Raw genomic sequence first — 16,239 nt, 5'->3', positions numbered from 1 at the left:
GAATAAATAAACACTCGCTCACTCACTTCTGTGTGCCTCTCCCCCGGTTTTCTCCCCCAGTTTCATCCTCAGAGGGCAGGCACTCTCTCTCTTCCTCCACTCTACTGCAGTAAGCATTTAGATTGTTTTACAGATTGTGTCTATCCCCCTGATAAAAGCAGGCAGGACCACACACATACTGTACATGTACATGTACACACAAGCACACCATTTCTCTGTTCATTCTCCTCACACAAACCTGAAATTTCGGTCACAAATTCTACGTCAGTTGCCTGTAGCATGTGGTTGTAAAAGGATGGAAAAATAAAATAAATGTAAGAGAGACAGATGAGGAAGGTGCATGGTGGGGAAATGGCGTTTGTGTTGTAATGAAGATGAATGAGCCAGCTTTTACCTTTTTCTAAGAGCAGAGAAAGAGGGGATGTGGATAAGTGCTGGAGTGTAGAGGAAGAGGAAGGATGAGAGTGACAGAATAATTGTCTAAGTGTTTTTTTCTTTATGGGGCAATGCGATATCACATTCATCAAACTTCCACACTGACAGGGACAATCTTAGAAGCAGGTGTTCTGTGAAACATGGTCAGATGCTGTGCTTGTATTGATTTGCTGCATTATTTTCTACACATTTGGCTGCTGTATTATCCTCAGCGCTCTCTTTGGTCTGGTATTGTCTACATTCTTTTCTCTCTTGCTGTGATGACCTAATATCCCCATACGGATCATTAAAATTAGTAATTTCATCTAATCTCTGAAATGTTGAGAGAGCAACTCAGCCTTTATGTCCTGTGGGAAAATCTGAATGGGACACTTGTAATAAGTGGTAGAGCGATTAATCGGGCCAATATCTGGCATTTTGAGATAATTGGCATTGGCCGATGCTTTTGCATCAGAGGCAATACAATTATTTTTAAATATTTTTCTGTGAATAATACTCAGAATTATACATAAGTGTAAATTAAATGATTAAAAGAGTGCTACCGTGTGCACTAACACTGTTTATTTTATTTTTTCTTTATGTAAGTTTAGAATTTTTCATTCTCTCTCAGAAACAAGGAGATGTTGTCTGTTGACAAGTGCTGAAAAACTGAAAAACCCATATCCGTCGACCATGTTGTGTGACGACCAGCATACACAGAGCGCAAAATCATAATTTATTTCAATGAATGCCATCCATGTAAATACATCAGCAAAGTAACCATGCAAGAGTAATGTTACAAATAGGAATCATTATCAACTAATTTGACAGCTTTCTTATAATAGCTGGTTTAATGAAATGCATGAAGCATAATTACCGTCAGCACACTGCTGTTTCAGATACAGAGAAACACAACAAACCTTTTGGAATCTGATAATAGAACAAAATAAAGGAGGAGACGGTTATTGCACTTTGTTGGTGCAAAGGCAGGTGCAGCTGACTAAAACACAGTCTATAGCCTGTGCAGGCCCTGAGCTCTGAAAGGCAAATTAGGTAGAGAACAAAACTGCTTTAGTACCAGACTGTAAACATGTTTATTTCTGCTGTGAAGTTGGGCATAATAATATAGGGGTCAATGGGGATTGACTCAGTTTTGGAGCCGAGTGGTCATTTGAGAAACTGCAGGCTTTGGTACTTTCACATTGGCTTCATTTTTCAGCCCCAGAGGTTGCCAGTTTTCAGCTCTCATAAAAACCCTCTGTGGAGACATTTCTCCCACAATGTGCAAGTAGTTTTCCCCTATCCATTTATCAAGACAAATGAGTAACCAGTGTAAATGCACAGGTATTCCATGTAGCTCAGTGAGCCTGTATTCCATATGTTCACGACTCCTTTTATAATGCAGGGGCAGTAACCTAAGTCTGAGCATTTGAAATGCATGTAAATGCTCAGGGAAAAACTATAGCTATAAACTATAGAGGCATCTCATTTACAGTAGGTAATTTATCAAGGTAGTGGGCTGCATGCTCGGACCTCAGGAGCCCTCAGCAGTAAATATACGCACAGTGGAGGTGATTTACACACACATACACGCAGGTGCAGAGAAATGCAGACACATGCACACACAAGGACACACACATAGACATTCTCACAATAGACATACACGCTCACAGATTTACTCTCATACAAGCTCTAGTTCCTTTATTGAGGGGTGGAGTAATGAGTTAGGTGCTCTGCTGTCTGGCTGCTGGCAGCACATAAAGAACTATAATCAATAATCCATATCTATTTCACGAATGGGTCGGCTACAAACACACACACACACACACGTCTATACATACACATCAAAACACACACATCTTCACACAAACACACACTCACACAAAGCAGCTGAATGTTTCACACACTGTCAGGCAGGCATTTACTCTGTGTGTGTGTGTGTGTGTGTGTGTGTGTGTGTGTGTGTGTGTGTGTGTTCAAGCATCTTATGAATGGGGCATAGGATAACTCCAAAAACCACCACAAATGGGCTCATATTGACACAGGCAGCCATAATGTACGCCTAACAAAAACCCACACATGTACTGCAACACAACTTTAAATCCCTCACTTTGTTTGTATTTACAAGAAGGAGGGATGAAGAGGAGATTTGGGACAAGAAACAGTGAAATGTGTTTGCTCCATGGATGCATATGAATGTAACAATTTGGTCGCTGTTTTAGATTTCTACATAGACACAGGTATATATATATATATCTCAGTGGACAGCTCCAATGAAGAGCAAGCTCCTTAATGCTGCTTGCCTACCTCAGTATGAGTGGATCTGTCACCAGCCGTGGTCAGTAAGGTCCGTGTCAGGCGTTGGGGAACCAGAGCACCCTGATGAGAAGTGGGTCACTGGAACTCTTGGAATGCTATCAGACAAGTAACCCTAGAGAGAGGGGGTGCATGAGGAGGATGTGAGAGAACTGGATTCTTGGAAACCCAACATCTACACTAAAAATGAAACAACTGCTGGCTCAGTGTTCAAACATCTGCAAATGGCAGATTGACGAGGTACAACAGCAATGCTACAGCGAGGGGGAGTCAGGGCGACAGGTCAGAGGGAAGGTACAGTCATCCTCCCCACATGCCGAGATTGGGTACCAACCCCCATCAACAAACACCCTCAACACAAGGGCAGCTGACCTGAGATTGAAGATCATGTGGCTAAGCAAAATACCCAACACCCGCCATATACACACACACACACACACACACACACACACACACACACACATATATATGATAAAAGAGTAATTTCTTTACAAGATCAAAGGTCTCTCTCTTCATCCTCACTGCCTTTCTTCCCTGCATAATGTCTAATAACCGATAAATGCCTTGAAGGATGATCCAATAATAAAGGACAAATGTCAATAGCTGAAGATAGAAGAGTGAAAGGACAGAGACAATGAAACTGAATAGTTTGAAGCAATAAGGAGAGAGGGCTGGAAAAGAAGAGAAGAAATGCTGGGAGAGAAGACGAAGGCATCAGATTAAGTGAGGCAGGAGGGCGTCTTTCTTTATTTCTTTCTGTCTATTTGGGACAGAGACGACATTCTGCCGCTGGTTCACTGTGATTGCTGGAGAGCTTATCTGCTGTCTGTCTGCCAAGGAACACACAACACACACACACACACACACACACACACACAGCTTTTGTTGTTATCTGAATATACCATATCGCTCATTAATAACATCATATATTGGAAATACATTAAAATGATATGAAGTTATACGGTATGTGTGGCATTACCTGTTATGTTGACATTTCAGTATTTCCGAAGCCAAAAATCCATCAGAATACACTGATGAATGGACATGGATTATGCTTTAACAGGAAGCCAAATGGGTGTGGGACACCAGACTCTGGTCCCTCATCTGACCATCTGGAAAAGACAAGGGCAGAGATATACTGCGGTATACTCTGTGTGTGTGTGTGTGTGTGTGTGTGTGTGTGTGTGTGTGTGTCTAATATGTTTGTCATGAAGGACATTTTGAATGATCAAAGTCATCAGGAAAAAAAGACTCTTATCACATCTGTCTGGGTGGGAGACAGAAGACGGGAGGGGGTGGCAATGACAGAGGTTGACTATTTTCTTTCTTTCCTCAGTCACTCGCACACAAACGAGTGGAACAATTCAACACAGACACACACAGAAAACGTGTCACTTACTGCTCAGGAGTTAATATTTGGAATCTCTGTCTCTCATCAGATCTCCCAGATGGTCACTGAGGCCTCCAGAGAAGGTTTGACCGAAGCTGCCCTCAACCGCTACAACACACACTCTCCTTCGCACACAAATTCACACACAAACTCTCCCTCTCACACTCCGGCTGTAACCACGACGGCGCCGACCACCACCTCTGCTGCTGCCTCCTTCTTTGCCAGGTAAGATGCATTCAGAGCACAGAAGCACATTCAGCACGTGCTACAGTATACACATCTCGAGTATGTCACCCTGTTCTCCTGACTTCCTGTCTCAGCTGATGTCTCCGCACAGCGCCAGCATGCTGGGCTTTGACTGTCTTAATGGTCAGGAGGGCTCGCACAATGAATTGTACCAGAATTGGCATCCAGATTTTGGCTTCCACACTTAATTAAACTTGATCAGATGCATTACTGAAATTTCTTTGCAGCATATCTCCAGATCTGCCGATGTGTCTGCTGAGTTTGTGTTGTCATTTGGGATTTGGGAGGTGTTTTTAGCCTGCAAGGCTCTGCTGACGATTCTCTGCCACTGCCTCTGCATCTCCCACTACCATCTGAGCATGAAGTTGACTCTGTCAAATTTAAATTTAGCTAAAATGTCATCTGAGAGCAATAGACAATGTGGAAACTAATGAATCATACAATACTGATATGACCACTGTGGTACTTTTGTTTAATCCCACAAGGATTAAATTTGGAGGATTTAACAGCATTATGGGGCTATAAATGCAGTCCATTGCAGTCCATTTAGAAGAATTAGTATTACAGAGATTGTGGAGCATTGTAATTTCAGCAAAACAAGGATGTGAGATGCAATTTACTTCATCAGTTGTGCAAAATGAATTCTTGGGTTTAGGTCATCTCAGGTTTGAGTGCAGACATCCCCTCATTCTGACTGCTAATCTCTCCAATTGTCTAATAGACGTACAAATAATGACACTGTAAGATGTTGTAAGAATTTTAAATCATTAAATTATAGTGCATAAGAATATGCTTACATATCTTTTGGTGTTTTTATTTATGAATCAACTATCCAGCCAGCTGTCAATGAGCTGTGTAATCAAATCTAGAGACCTACAGAGGGACACAGCATAAATAATACATGGGTAATATGGGCAAATTATTGATGAATAAACATGGCAGGCTCAAAATGAATGAGTGAATTATTCAAGACTATGAATGACGACCATGTCTGATGTATTGCTGGGACGCTGTATCAAATGAGCTGCTTTAAATCACATTTTAGATGATGACAGAAGGTTTTCCTCCTCACTTTCTCTCTCTCTCACACACACACACACACACACACACACACACACACACACACACACACACACACACACTCTACTCTCCTCCTCTCTTCTCTCCAGTTGCGCACATTCCTGTCTTTTGTCATTGTGTGTGTGTTTTCAAAATCTGCAGTTAATGTGTGTGTGTCTGCGTTTGATATATGAGTGACATGCTTCAGTGCAGCAGACACTCTGCTGTCCCTCTTTCAAAGCACCAGGCGCAACTTGTAAATTATATGGGAAACTCACGCAAACACATGTGCACACACTCTTTCTTCAGCTTTCTTTCTATGACCCCTTGAACTGTCAGTTAACAAGGCCATTTTACACAAACACACATACACACACACACACACACACACACACACACACACACACACACACACACACACACACACACACATCTGGATGACATTTCAAACATACAGCCAGCTGTCTTTGGGCCGATTTATGAGCATTAACCTAAGTGAAAGAACATGGTTTGTTTAATGGTGCAGGTGTCACTGTCTGTGTATATGTGGGTCAATGTGTGTGTGTGTGTAGCTGTCAGTCTTTCTCTCCTCTTTTAGTGTAATTACCAAAGCTTGTCAACACTTTCATATGCAATTTCCTCTTAAAATCTGTTTGTTTTGTTTGCTGTACAAAACATCACATGCACAATTTCTCTGCATTTTCCTGTCATTTGTGTGTGTAAGTGTGGAGGAGGATTTCAGTTTAATTGGCAAAAAAACAAACAAACAAAAAAAAAAACACAATGTACACTCTGTCACCTTTTATTTTTTACTCTGGAAATGTGAGTATTTATGTGTGTATGTGTGTTATGGTCGATGGATGCAGCCATGCAGTGCTGGTAAATCCCATGGCTGTCTTGGTCTTTACTCTCAGACGTGGACTGCATACAGACATTCTTATTACACACACACACACACACACACACACACACACACACACACACACACACACAATCTCCCTCTTGCTCACTGTCTGCACACAGCAAAATCCCTGTGTCCACCACATCTCCTCTCACCTGATCCCTTTCTTCCTCCACACATCCTCCTCTTTTCCTCTCTCTTGTCTTCAGGCTGTTCCTTCTCCTCTCCTGTTTTCATGTAATTGCATCTGCTTTTGCTCTCTGCATTCCTCCACTCCTTTCCTCCTCTGCTACTTTTCTGTTATACTTCTCTTCCTTCCACACTAAGTCTCCACACTGACCTTTTCTTTACCTCTGCTAATGTGCATGAGAGTAATATCTTTCATTAGTACCGATCTATCTGTGAATATGTCACAATCGCGCAGCAGTGCTCCATCTTCCCTGTGCTGCAGTGGCCCTCTGGGGACACTGGACGAGAGGATAGAGACATGCTGTACATGCCTAGGTTGGTGTGTGCGTGCGTGTGTGTGTGTGTGTGTGTGTGTGTGTGTGTGTGTGTGTGTGTGTGTGTGTGTGTGTGTGAGGACGACGACGACGCTCTCCTTCACTGGGGGAAGGGAGTTTCTATCAGTGCAGGAATTTTTTACTGCATGCTCTGAGGATTGGATCTTTGGGGATTTGGCTTTGTGTGTGTGTGTGTGTGTGTGTGTGTGTGTGTGTGTGGAGTAAATGAATAGGTCCCAAGTGAATCAGTGAATTGAGAAGGCGTTGCTATTTTGGATGGAGCATGGCTGTGAAACGGGGGAATGCTGTCTCTGTTTACCTCTTGCTGCCTTTCTTCTTCTTTTCTTTAAAAAGATGTATTCCATCAAATGATAATTGGCCACCAATTAGGCAGCAATCATAATGGTTGATGGATGATTTGAAGTAAATGGCCATTGGTAAACAAGTTGCCATATCAACTGCCAGATCATATCAGGATTTGTTTTGTTTTTTTTTGCTCATGTGTCAATTAACAGTAATTGAAAGTGTTTGTCTTTAATTTTTGGAAGAGAAGAAGCCCCTTTACTCCCCCAGTTGTCGTGCTGTTTTTAGATTTACTGGGAGGGCATGTAACTATTCCACCCATTCAATATTTTTATCTTAGTAAAAATACTGACAGCTCACAAACACTAATTTCTGAAATTGTATTGTGAGTTTATATTTTATTAAAAATTGGCTAACACGTCGGGCAAAGAGTGTAGAGCATGCTGCTTTAATGAAACACTATTTTCTCAGTTATCTACAGTAGCACAGACCAGCATGAGATATGTGTGCTAGAATACACATGAGCCAGAATTATCTTGTGTCCATCTTAACTCCATGTTCAGCACAGTGATGTGTTACTATTTCATTGTTCAGATTTGTGCGTTACTGCAGTGTAGCATGTAGGATGGTGCGTTAGTAGGAAGCAGCAAGTGTGGAAATTGGAGGGTATACTGTATGCACATGTCGATACATAGATATTGTCAGTAAAGCCAGTTTAACTGACCCCCAATGACACACTCACACAAACACGCACACACACACCATCACTTTGTCTCTGCCTATATCTCCCTCCACTGATGGCCTGTTAAATAGGATGTAATTAGCTACTGAGCCGACAACACAGTCCAGAGACACCAGTCATAAATCAGCTGAGTGTGCTTGTGTGTGTTTCAAGTGAGTCTGTCTGTGCATGTCAATTGGAAGTGTTTGTCGCTGCGTGGAAGGAAGAGGAAAACAAAGCATCAACATGTTAGTGGCTGGGCTGTGCTGCTTTTTAACAAGAGAGAGACACATGATGGGTCTGAGGGGAGAGACATAGATGGATGAAGGGATCAATACGTGTAAGGAAGGCTGAATGGATGGTGGGATGGACGGGTGGGCCAAAGGGAGACAGCAAAGGATGAAAGGGTAAAAAAAATGAGAGAAAGGGAATAAAGTAGAGGGGAAGATGAAGCGATGCTTATGTGAGTGAGAGGGATTTGAAATTGAAAACATAGGAGGGAAGTGAGGGATGGGGAGGAGTGGAATAATGAATGAAGATAATGGAGGAAGGGGGGAAGCAAATAAAAGGATGGGGCGACAGATGAAGAGCTGATGGATAGAGAGATGGAGTAGATGGATGGAAAACAAGTGCCCTTCACTTTAGGGTTAGATTGGAATAGATCCACTTGGCCAAATCCCAGGCCACTTGTCATTAAATGCTACCAATTAGGTGGTGTGTGTGTGTGTGTGTGTGTGTGTGTGTGTGTGTGTGTGTGTGTGTGTGTGTCTACCATGCATAGATTGAACCAGTCAGAGTGAGAGAGCATAATACGAGTGTAATAGTGCATATACACGCATATGAATAGATGCAGGTATACATTATGAATTGATGTGGCTGATGGATTTGAAGGATGTATTATAAGAAAAACAATCACACACAAAAAACGCCAACATGCGTTTTTCCCACTGGGATTCTCCAGCAGCACCATCATGTCTCATAGTCACATCTGCTGCAAAACAGAAAAATAGATACATAGAAAAACATAGAAAAATCTAGAAATCATTGGTAGGTTTTAATCGAAACACAACTTGTGTTTCCCATTGGTGAATATGAATCCACAGTTTTGATTAAACCATTATTATTCTTATGATACATTAAATTCCTGATGTTTTTTTTAATAATCCACTGCACATGTACCTTCATGCTACAGGGGAGGTTTGGAACATTCAATTGATACTATAAGAAAACCTGTAATTGCTTTTGACGGCATTTGCTGCAATATGAATGTAAGCTTAGCTTGCACACAGCAAAAAACCAATTAGTGGTCTTCTTGTAGAGCTTTGCCTCATACAGTATACACACTTACACACACTTTCACAAACACACACCCACACACAGATTCACACACAAATCTCCTGGGAGAGCTAGTCAAATGGTGAAACGCTCCGTCGTTCTATGGGTCACTGAATCCACATCTCCCTTCTCCCCCTCCCTCCTCTTCTCTGCGCTGTTCCAGCCTCTCTCCCCCTCTCGCGCAGCGCCCCCCCCCCCAACTCTCATTTCTGTAACCTGCTGCAGTTAATTGAAAGCCAATGGTGTGAGAATATGGCTCTTTGACAGAGAGTGCGTCAGGGCGCAAGGTCTTCTCTCTCTCTCTTTAAGATCATAGAAATATATGTGAGAAGAGATTAAAGCAGAACAGAGCAGGAATCCCTGCCAGAGCCGTTTTAGGGGTCTTTTATTTCATCGTATCGTTAACACTACTGCAGCGTGTAACTCAGATTGTCAGTGCTTGTTTGAGTTGTGTCTTCATAAATCCCAGAGAAGGAATTACATTGTCGCATGTGAATATTTTTCCCTAATGACAATAAATCAGTTTACTGTAGGTGAGTTACTGCCTGCAGATTTACTGTACATGGGTTCACTCTGACTTAACCTCTCTTTGTCTTTCTGCTCAGCCATCAGTGTATATTGATGCTTTTATCAAAATAAAAATACTGTTATTATTATTAGAAATAATTTATTATCTATATGTGATAAACTACTCAGCCTGTACTTGGCTTTTATGCACAGGCTCTGTTGAAGAGTAGAACTATCTTTTCACTTGACAGATGATCTGATGATCAATTGTAGCATACTGCTAGCAAACCTGTATGTGACCAGGTGACAATCAGGCAGATTAACACTTAAATTTGACCATGACAGTCCAGACAAAGACAAAAAGACAAGAAGTGGACATTAACACCTTTGGCAGGAGATCCAATGCAACTGAAAGTCAAGAATTTAAAATCCTACTCATGTAAAAGTACAGACGTACAGCCAGAAAAATGTACTTGATGTATCAAAAGTGAAAGTACTTGTTAACACTGGCGCCTCAACACATAGGGAGCATTTTACCGTTGTAGCTGCTCGAGGTGAGGCTACTTCTTTATATACAGTTAGTTTTCCTCTTTGCTATTATTCCTTTCATGTCAGCTAAAGAAATTCAGCCAGTTTGATGGAAATGTGGTGTTTATGCTGGGGAAAAAGAAAGAGAGTTAGAGTTAGAAAAAAAGAGGAGGAAAAGTTTGACACTGAACATTTTGTGAAGTACTCTTGTGTAGAGAGAGGCAGACAGGAAGAGTCTGCTGTGTTGAAGCAAGAAATGAGAGAGTGAGGAGAACAGAAGGAGAAAGACGAGAGGCTCAGAAAAGTTGAAGGTAAAAGGAGAGAAGGGGTAAGGAGGCTGTGAGCGCAGAATAGACGGAGTATATATGAATATCATATTTGGTGTCTGCTTTTGAGCTGAATGCTGCAGGGAATTGAGCAACAAGAAAGCAAATGAACCACTCCCCATCCAGATGCTGCTACATATGTAAACAGCAGTGTGTGTGTCTGTGTATGTGTGTGTGTGTTTTGTGGGGACATAAATCTGTTTACACAGTCAAATTGTGGAGATTTGCTGTCCTTATGGGGACAAAATGCAGGTCCCCATAATGTAAATCATTAACTTTTAGGGTGAAGACTGGGGTTAAGGACGGGGTAAGGGTTCGGGTTCAGGAGGTAGTGGTTATGGTTTGCGTAAGTCTCCAGGAAATGAATGTAAGTCAATGTAATGTCCCCGAAAGTAATGGAAACATTCTGTGTGTGTGTGTGTGTGTGTGTGTGTGTGTGTGTGTGTGTGTGTGTGCGTATTGATGGGTGTGTATTTGAGTTCTATTCTGCAATTAGCATTTTTACCATGGTTGTACTGTGGCAAACTGTAAGGGTATAATTATAGGCACATGTGTGCATGTGCATGTGCTGCCATCCATCCTGTCCTTCCTCATCTCCTTATAGTTATCCATTTAAACTCTTTAGTATGTTGAAGTATAGTATTGATTGATTGATTGATTGATTGATTGGCTTCTCACCTTGTCTCCTTCCTTTCCTCTTTTTCTCAACTTTCCTCACTCAGAGCTGCACAAAAGTTGAACTTAGCGTCCAAGAAGAAGAAGCAGAAGACTGCCGCAGTCACAGTCCCAGTGACATCATCATCACCGTCATGTGACCCCCCTCTGTTCCCCACCAATTTTAGCGCCGCCCTGCTGATGGCCCCTCCCCCGGCTCCACCCTGCCTTCTCCGTGCAGCCAACAAAATCAAAGATACCCCTGGGCTTGGAAAGGTAAAGGCAAAGTCTCTTACTCAGCTGTGGAGTTGGACAGAAATCTACAGACCCGACCTCAAAACATAGTATTTGTTCCTGATTCATGCAAATAAGAATCAGAGTCTGTATCTATGTGCTGGCTTGTTCGTGACTGAGGACGCGATGGTGTCTCAGAGAATTGTTGTTTTCTAGCAGTTCATTACATTTTTCAACTGTTCAGCAAATGTCTTAGCTCTGTTAAGAGTGTCTCTGACACACTCTGTTTGCTATTATCAGCTTGATTTTATCATGTGACATAACTGTGTCACATCTGAATCCACAGCATGTCGAGTTCTATTAAAAAAAAACACCAAATTACTATTTATTGCTAATTCCTTCATTATATTACTGAAAGTTTTAGTCAATTATGTACTGAGCTGTTTATTTTCTGCTGGTTTATTATGATATAGATCCATTCTGTAGAGGATGGAGGCATTGGCGTTATGGCAAAAAAGGGCTGATGTTTGGATTATTAATTTTATTTAGAGTATATCTACGTAGTATGAATTTACATCTGGTGATCGATTTTGTGCACACAAATGTTCTACAATATTTAGCCACACTATGTTATCATGACCTTGAACAGTTTATCTGAATGTATGTACTGGTATGAATGTGTGTGTTTGTGTGTGTGTGTGTGTGTGTGTGTCACCCCTGCTGCACCATGCCGGAATGTGGCCTAATGGTTACCACGGTAACACATCTCAGGCTGACAAAAGTCATCTGTCACCGTTTGTGTGTGTGTGTGTGTGTGTGTGTGTGTGTGTGCTGTGGATGCAGTGGGGGGGGGTCATGCTTCTCAAGTGTGTGCAATATTGATCGTCCATGTAATGAGTTTTTAGTGTCCCCTCCTCCACAGTTTGAGTGAGAGTGAGAAGCTCACTGACTGTGTGTGTGTGTGTGTGTGTGTGTGTGTGTGTGTGTGTGTGTGTGTCCTCACTGATAGAAAATGAATGACTATGGAGGACAAAATCAAACAGACCAAACAGACATCAAACAGCACTGTCCATTAGCGTACACAGAGAGGGAGAGGGAGCCTACACACACCCTGTTTTGTTTTTGTGTTCATAGGTCGGTGTGTATTGTGTCTGTGAGCTCCTGTGTGTGTCTCTACTTGCATGCATGTATCACAGTATTAGTTTTTTGTCATTATGTAATTTTTCAAAACAATTTCTGCCTTTATTGCACAGTTGATAGTGAAGATACGCTCAGAAACAAAGGGATTGAGAAAGAGTCTGTGGCACGACATGCAACAAAGGCTGTTATGTGACATGTGCTGCAAGCATCCAGCTACCGGGGTGCTGTGACTGTGTAATTTTAAGTGTGTGTGAAAATGTGTGCGTGTGCTGCGTGACATTTATTTTAAATACCAGATGAGAGGAAAAACCCACCCACTCATGTCCATTCAGCTGAATTTGTAATGAGACGTAGTGATTTTAGTGAAGTGACCTCTAATGACACTAACAAACTTTTAGTCAGAAAATCACAGACAAAAGACTCAATAACATGAATCCACATCTAAACTGCACAAACTCACAATGCAGTGCTTTCTGTCTGCTTCATGACATTTGCCACTCGTTTCCCATCTTCCCTGTCACTCCCCCAGCTGCGATCAGACAGTGCACAATTTAGATCATAACAAAAATTAAGAAAAAGTTTGTTCTAAATTTTAGAGTAAAGTCACTTGTTAAACGCAAATATTAAACAGTCACGATGTGGAGAAGTGTGACTATACCCACAACTGCATTCCTGCTATTTTGAACAAAATGTCTATATCATATTGTTGTGTTTCATATTTTAATAGTCTTTTTGTGCAACTGCTTATGTTATGTGTTGTGTTTTCTCTCTGTCCCTCCTTTGAGCCTCTGTCTCTGTCTCTCTCCATATGGAGGTAGCAGATGTCCCCCCAGTTGTCAGGGAGTCTGAGTCACACTCACATATACAGGCACAGTCACAGCCAAATAATACTTAGATTATACACCCCGAAAGAAAAACCACATATACGGTATACATTCTAAACCACATACACAAAAACCTTCTTCACACAGTCCATCTGTCTCATAATACCAGTCTGGCTTCTGTTTCATCCCACTATGATCTTCTGTGATCTTGTGAAAGAAGTGATTAGCCTGTCTGGAAAGCCTCGCTGTGTGGGCTAGCCTACAAATGCCTGCCGCTACTACTGTTTTATTCCAACTGTCAGACACTCCGCCTTTCACAGTCGTGTGAACGCCTCACAGTAATCATTCTGATGTGATCTGTGTTGTGGTGGACCTTTGATTAAGGTGTCCAGCCTGGCAGCCTGCCATCCTCAACCAACAATCAACAAAAAACAGTATTTGAAAAGCAAGTCCATTTAAATGGTTTTTAGCATATCTTACATGACTTTCTTGCCACAGGGTAGATGAGAAGATCTATGCCACTGTCATGCCAGTCTGTTAAACATGAAGCTGCAGCCAGGAGACTGCTAGCTTATCTTAGCTTAGCTTAGCGTAAAGCAAAAAAAAAAAAGGGGAAACAGTTAGCTTGACTCCTGTCCAAGAAATAGCCCAGCACACATTTGGAGCATAGAAAGCCTCTCCTGTGAAATCAGCTGAGGCTTGCCAAGCCCTAATCAAACACACACTCCCAGCCTACACACGTACACACACTCGCACAAACATACGGGAAGAAAATGGCTGTGGTGACATTTCTCCAGTAAAAATGTCACCTGCGGTGGGGGTCGGCCCCCTGCTGAAATGGCATTTGCACACATTCACGCTCACACACACACACACACATGCGCACAGGCTTGCACGGGATTATAGTGTACAATGAAAGATGTCAAGGAAACGGCAAAGCCCCCGGTGGAAGTGTGTACGATACATCCTGCAGAATACATGGGCTTGTCTGCGAGTGTGATGGGGGGTTAGTGTTCTCCCCGATGTTAATATGGCAGAAAACAGATTGAGACATCACAGCTAAAGCCAGGGGAAATCAACCTGTACAGGTCAGATGTACTCTGTGTGTGTGTGTGTGCTTTACAGAGAGAGAGAGTTCAGCCTCGTTCCATCAAGGGATGTCAAATTAAATAGAATCCCTCAGTGAATCTATGTGACTGGCATCTGTATCTCAAACTCCCCTCCGTTATTTCTATACACGGTGCTTCTCTACATGTTGTTGTTAAGCTCCGTCTCACTTTAATCAAGTCAGCCAGCTGGGAGCCTTCCATTCAGACCCTTGACTGCAGGGGGAGATGCGTATCAGTTGAGGAAATTAAGCGGTGTATGTATTATCACTTAGAAAACCAGCTGCGGAGTCATGCAGTCACATCAGAATTGCTGTCAGATGAAAACAAAAGATTTGAAATATACCGAGGATTTCAGTGATGGAGTAAAACTGATTTTCATCTGTAACAAAGAAAAACATCATATTTTCTAAATGCTTTTGATGCATCTTGAATGATTGGGTCCAAAACGGGTTTTATCAGCTGTGGACTTAATGAAAGTTCACCAACTGATGTGAGTGTCATTCAGCTGCATGTGCGCGTGTTTTAGGATGATAAAATTACTCTTTCTGTGAATGGAGTTTGGTGGCTTTGGCGAGAACGATGTAACTGTCAGTGTTTCTGGATTAACAAAACATCTTACTGTTTAACAGAAAGGTCTGTCTCTGAAGGGATCCTTTTCAAAATGTTGTCAGACGCTTAAAATGACAATCTGAGCCTGTCAGTGGCAATAACAAACACTTTTAGTGGACATGCAGTGACGGCGTCAAAACACCCGAGGGATTACATTTCAGCACGTTTTGTGCCAGCTGACTGCAGCACTCTCAATCAATACTGAAAATAATTCAAAAATGATTGTCTCCCTTAATCACTTGGACACAAAAACATGGGAAAATAGGGTCCATAATCAGATCATATGTGACCGGAATTCCTCCAGTTAGCCCAGACATTGAAATCTTCCAGGACCTGTGGACCAGCACCAATTACAAACTCTGCACACAACACTTCACATCAAAATGAAATGTAGGTCAACCTGAAATGAGCACACAAATCAACAACATGCGACAGGATATTATTTTATTTGTTCCAATGCCAATTTTGACATCCCTAGTAAACATTGCTACCTGTGACGCAGCATCCTAGAGGGCACTTCATCGAATTCCTCCACTGGAAGGGCTCTTCAGAGGACACACATAAGTGTTGAGTCTTCGAATGCCACCAGTGATCTAAACCATTGTGATTGTGGGTATATAAATGTGCAAACATCAGCATTGAGTTCAAAGCTAAGTGCAGCCTCACAGAAGGCTGAAACTCTTAGCCTTGTTCCAGACAGGATCACAGATGAGCGAGCCGTGTCGCAGCTGTCCCTGGGGCTTACATTTTCTCCCTTAAGGTGACTGCTACACTTCATCCACAGTTTGCATTATAACTGATCTACATATCTGAAGAGGGATGAGACATAGTATTAAAAATCTGATGAAAGCTAATATAGGGATTTTTTTCTCTTGCTCCCTCTCTCCTCACCTCATCCCTCTTCAGTGTATGGATAAAAATTACCTTTTGCCTTACCATCCCTTTACCCCTTCCCTCTCTGCTCTTCTCCATATCTGAATGACAATGAAGCACTGTGGGAGTTTTTTTTTTTTTTTTTTCCACGTCTTTCATCTCTGCAGCCAACATTTTGTGCACACACACATGCACACTCGCAGATTGCAACTTGACCTTGGGGGAAAATGATACTATGACAGCTAAT

The 16,239-nt window shown here is 42.0% G+C and overlaps 1 protein-coding gene across 1 annotated transcript in view; it reads left to right on the top strand.

The window, feature by feature from the left end:
• Positions 1-16,239, top strand: part of kif26ba (kinesin family member 26Ba) — an 82,588-nt gene that overhangs the window by 34,137 nt on the left and 32,212 nt on the right. Inside the window, exons 4-5 of the mRNA XM_076722955.1 lie at positions 4,170-4,345; positions 11,272-11,479. Coding sequence (XP_076579070.1) covers positions 4,170-4,345; positions 11,272-11,479 — 384 coding nt within the window. The remainder of the gene's footprint in view (positions 1-4,169; positions 4,346-11,271; positions 11,480-16,239) is intronic.

Source organism: Chaetodon auriga, chromosome 1 (assembly GCF_051107435.1).
Source record: "Chaetodon auriga isolate fChaAug3 chromosome 1, fChaAug3.hap1, whole genome shotgun sequence".
NCBI classification, from domain to species: domain Eukaryota; kingdom Metazoa; phylum Chordata; class Actinopteri; order Chaetodontiformes; family Chaetodontidae; genus Chaetodon; species Chaetodon auriga.
The sequence above is the reverse complement of the archived record's forward strand: the minus strand, read 5'-3'. Positions and strand labels throughout refer to the sequence as shown.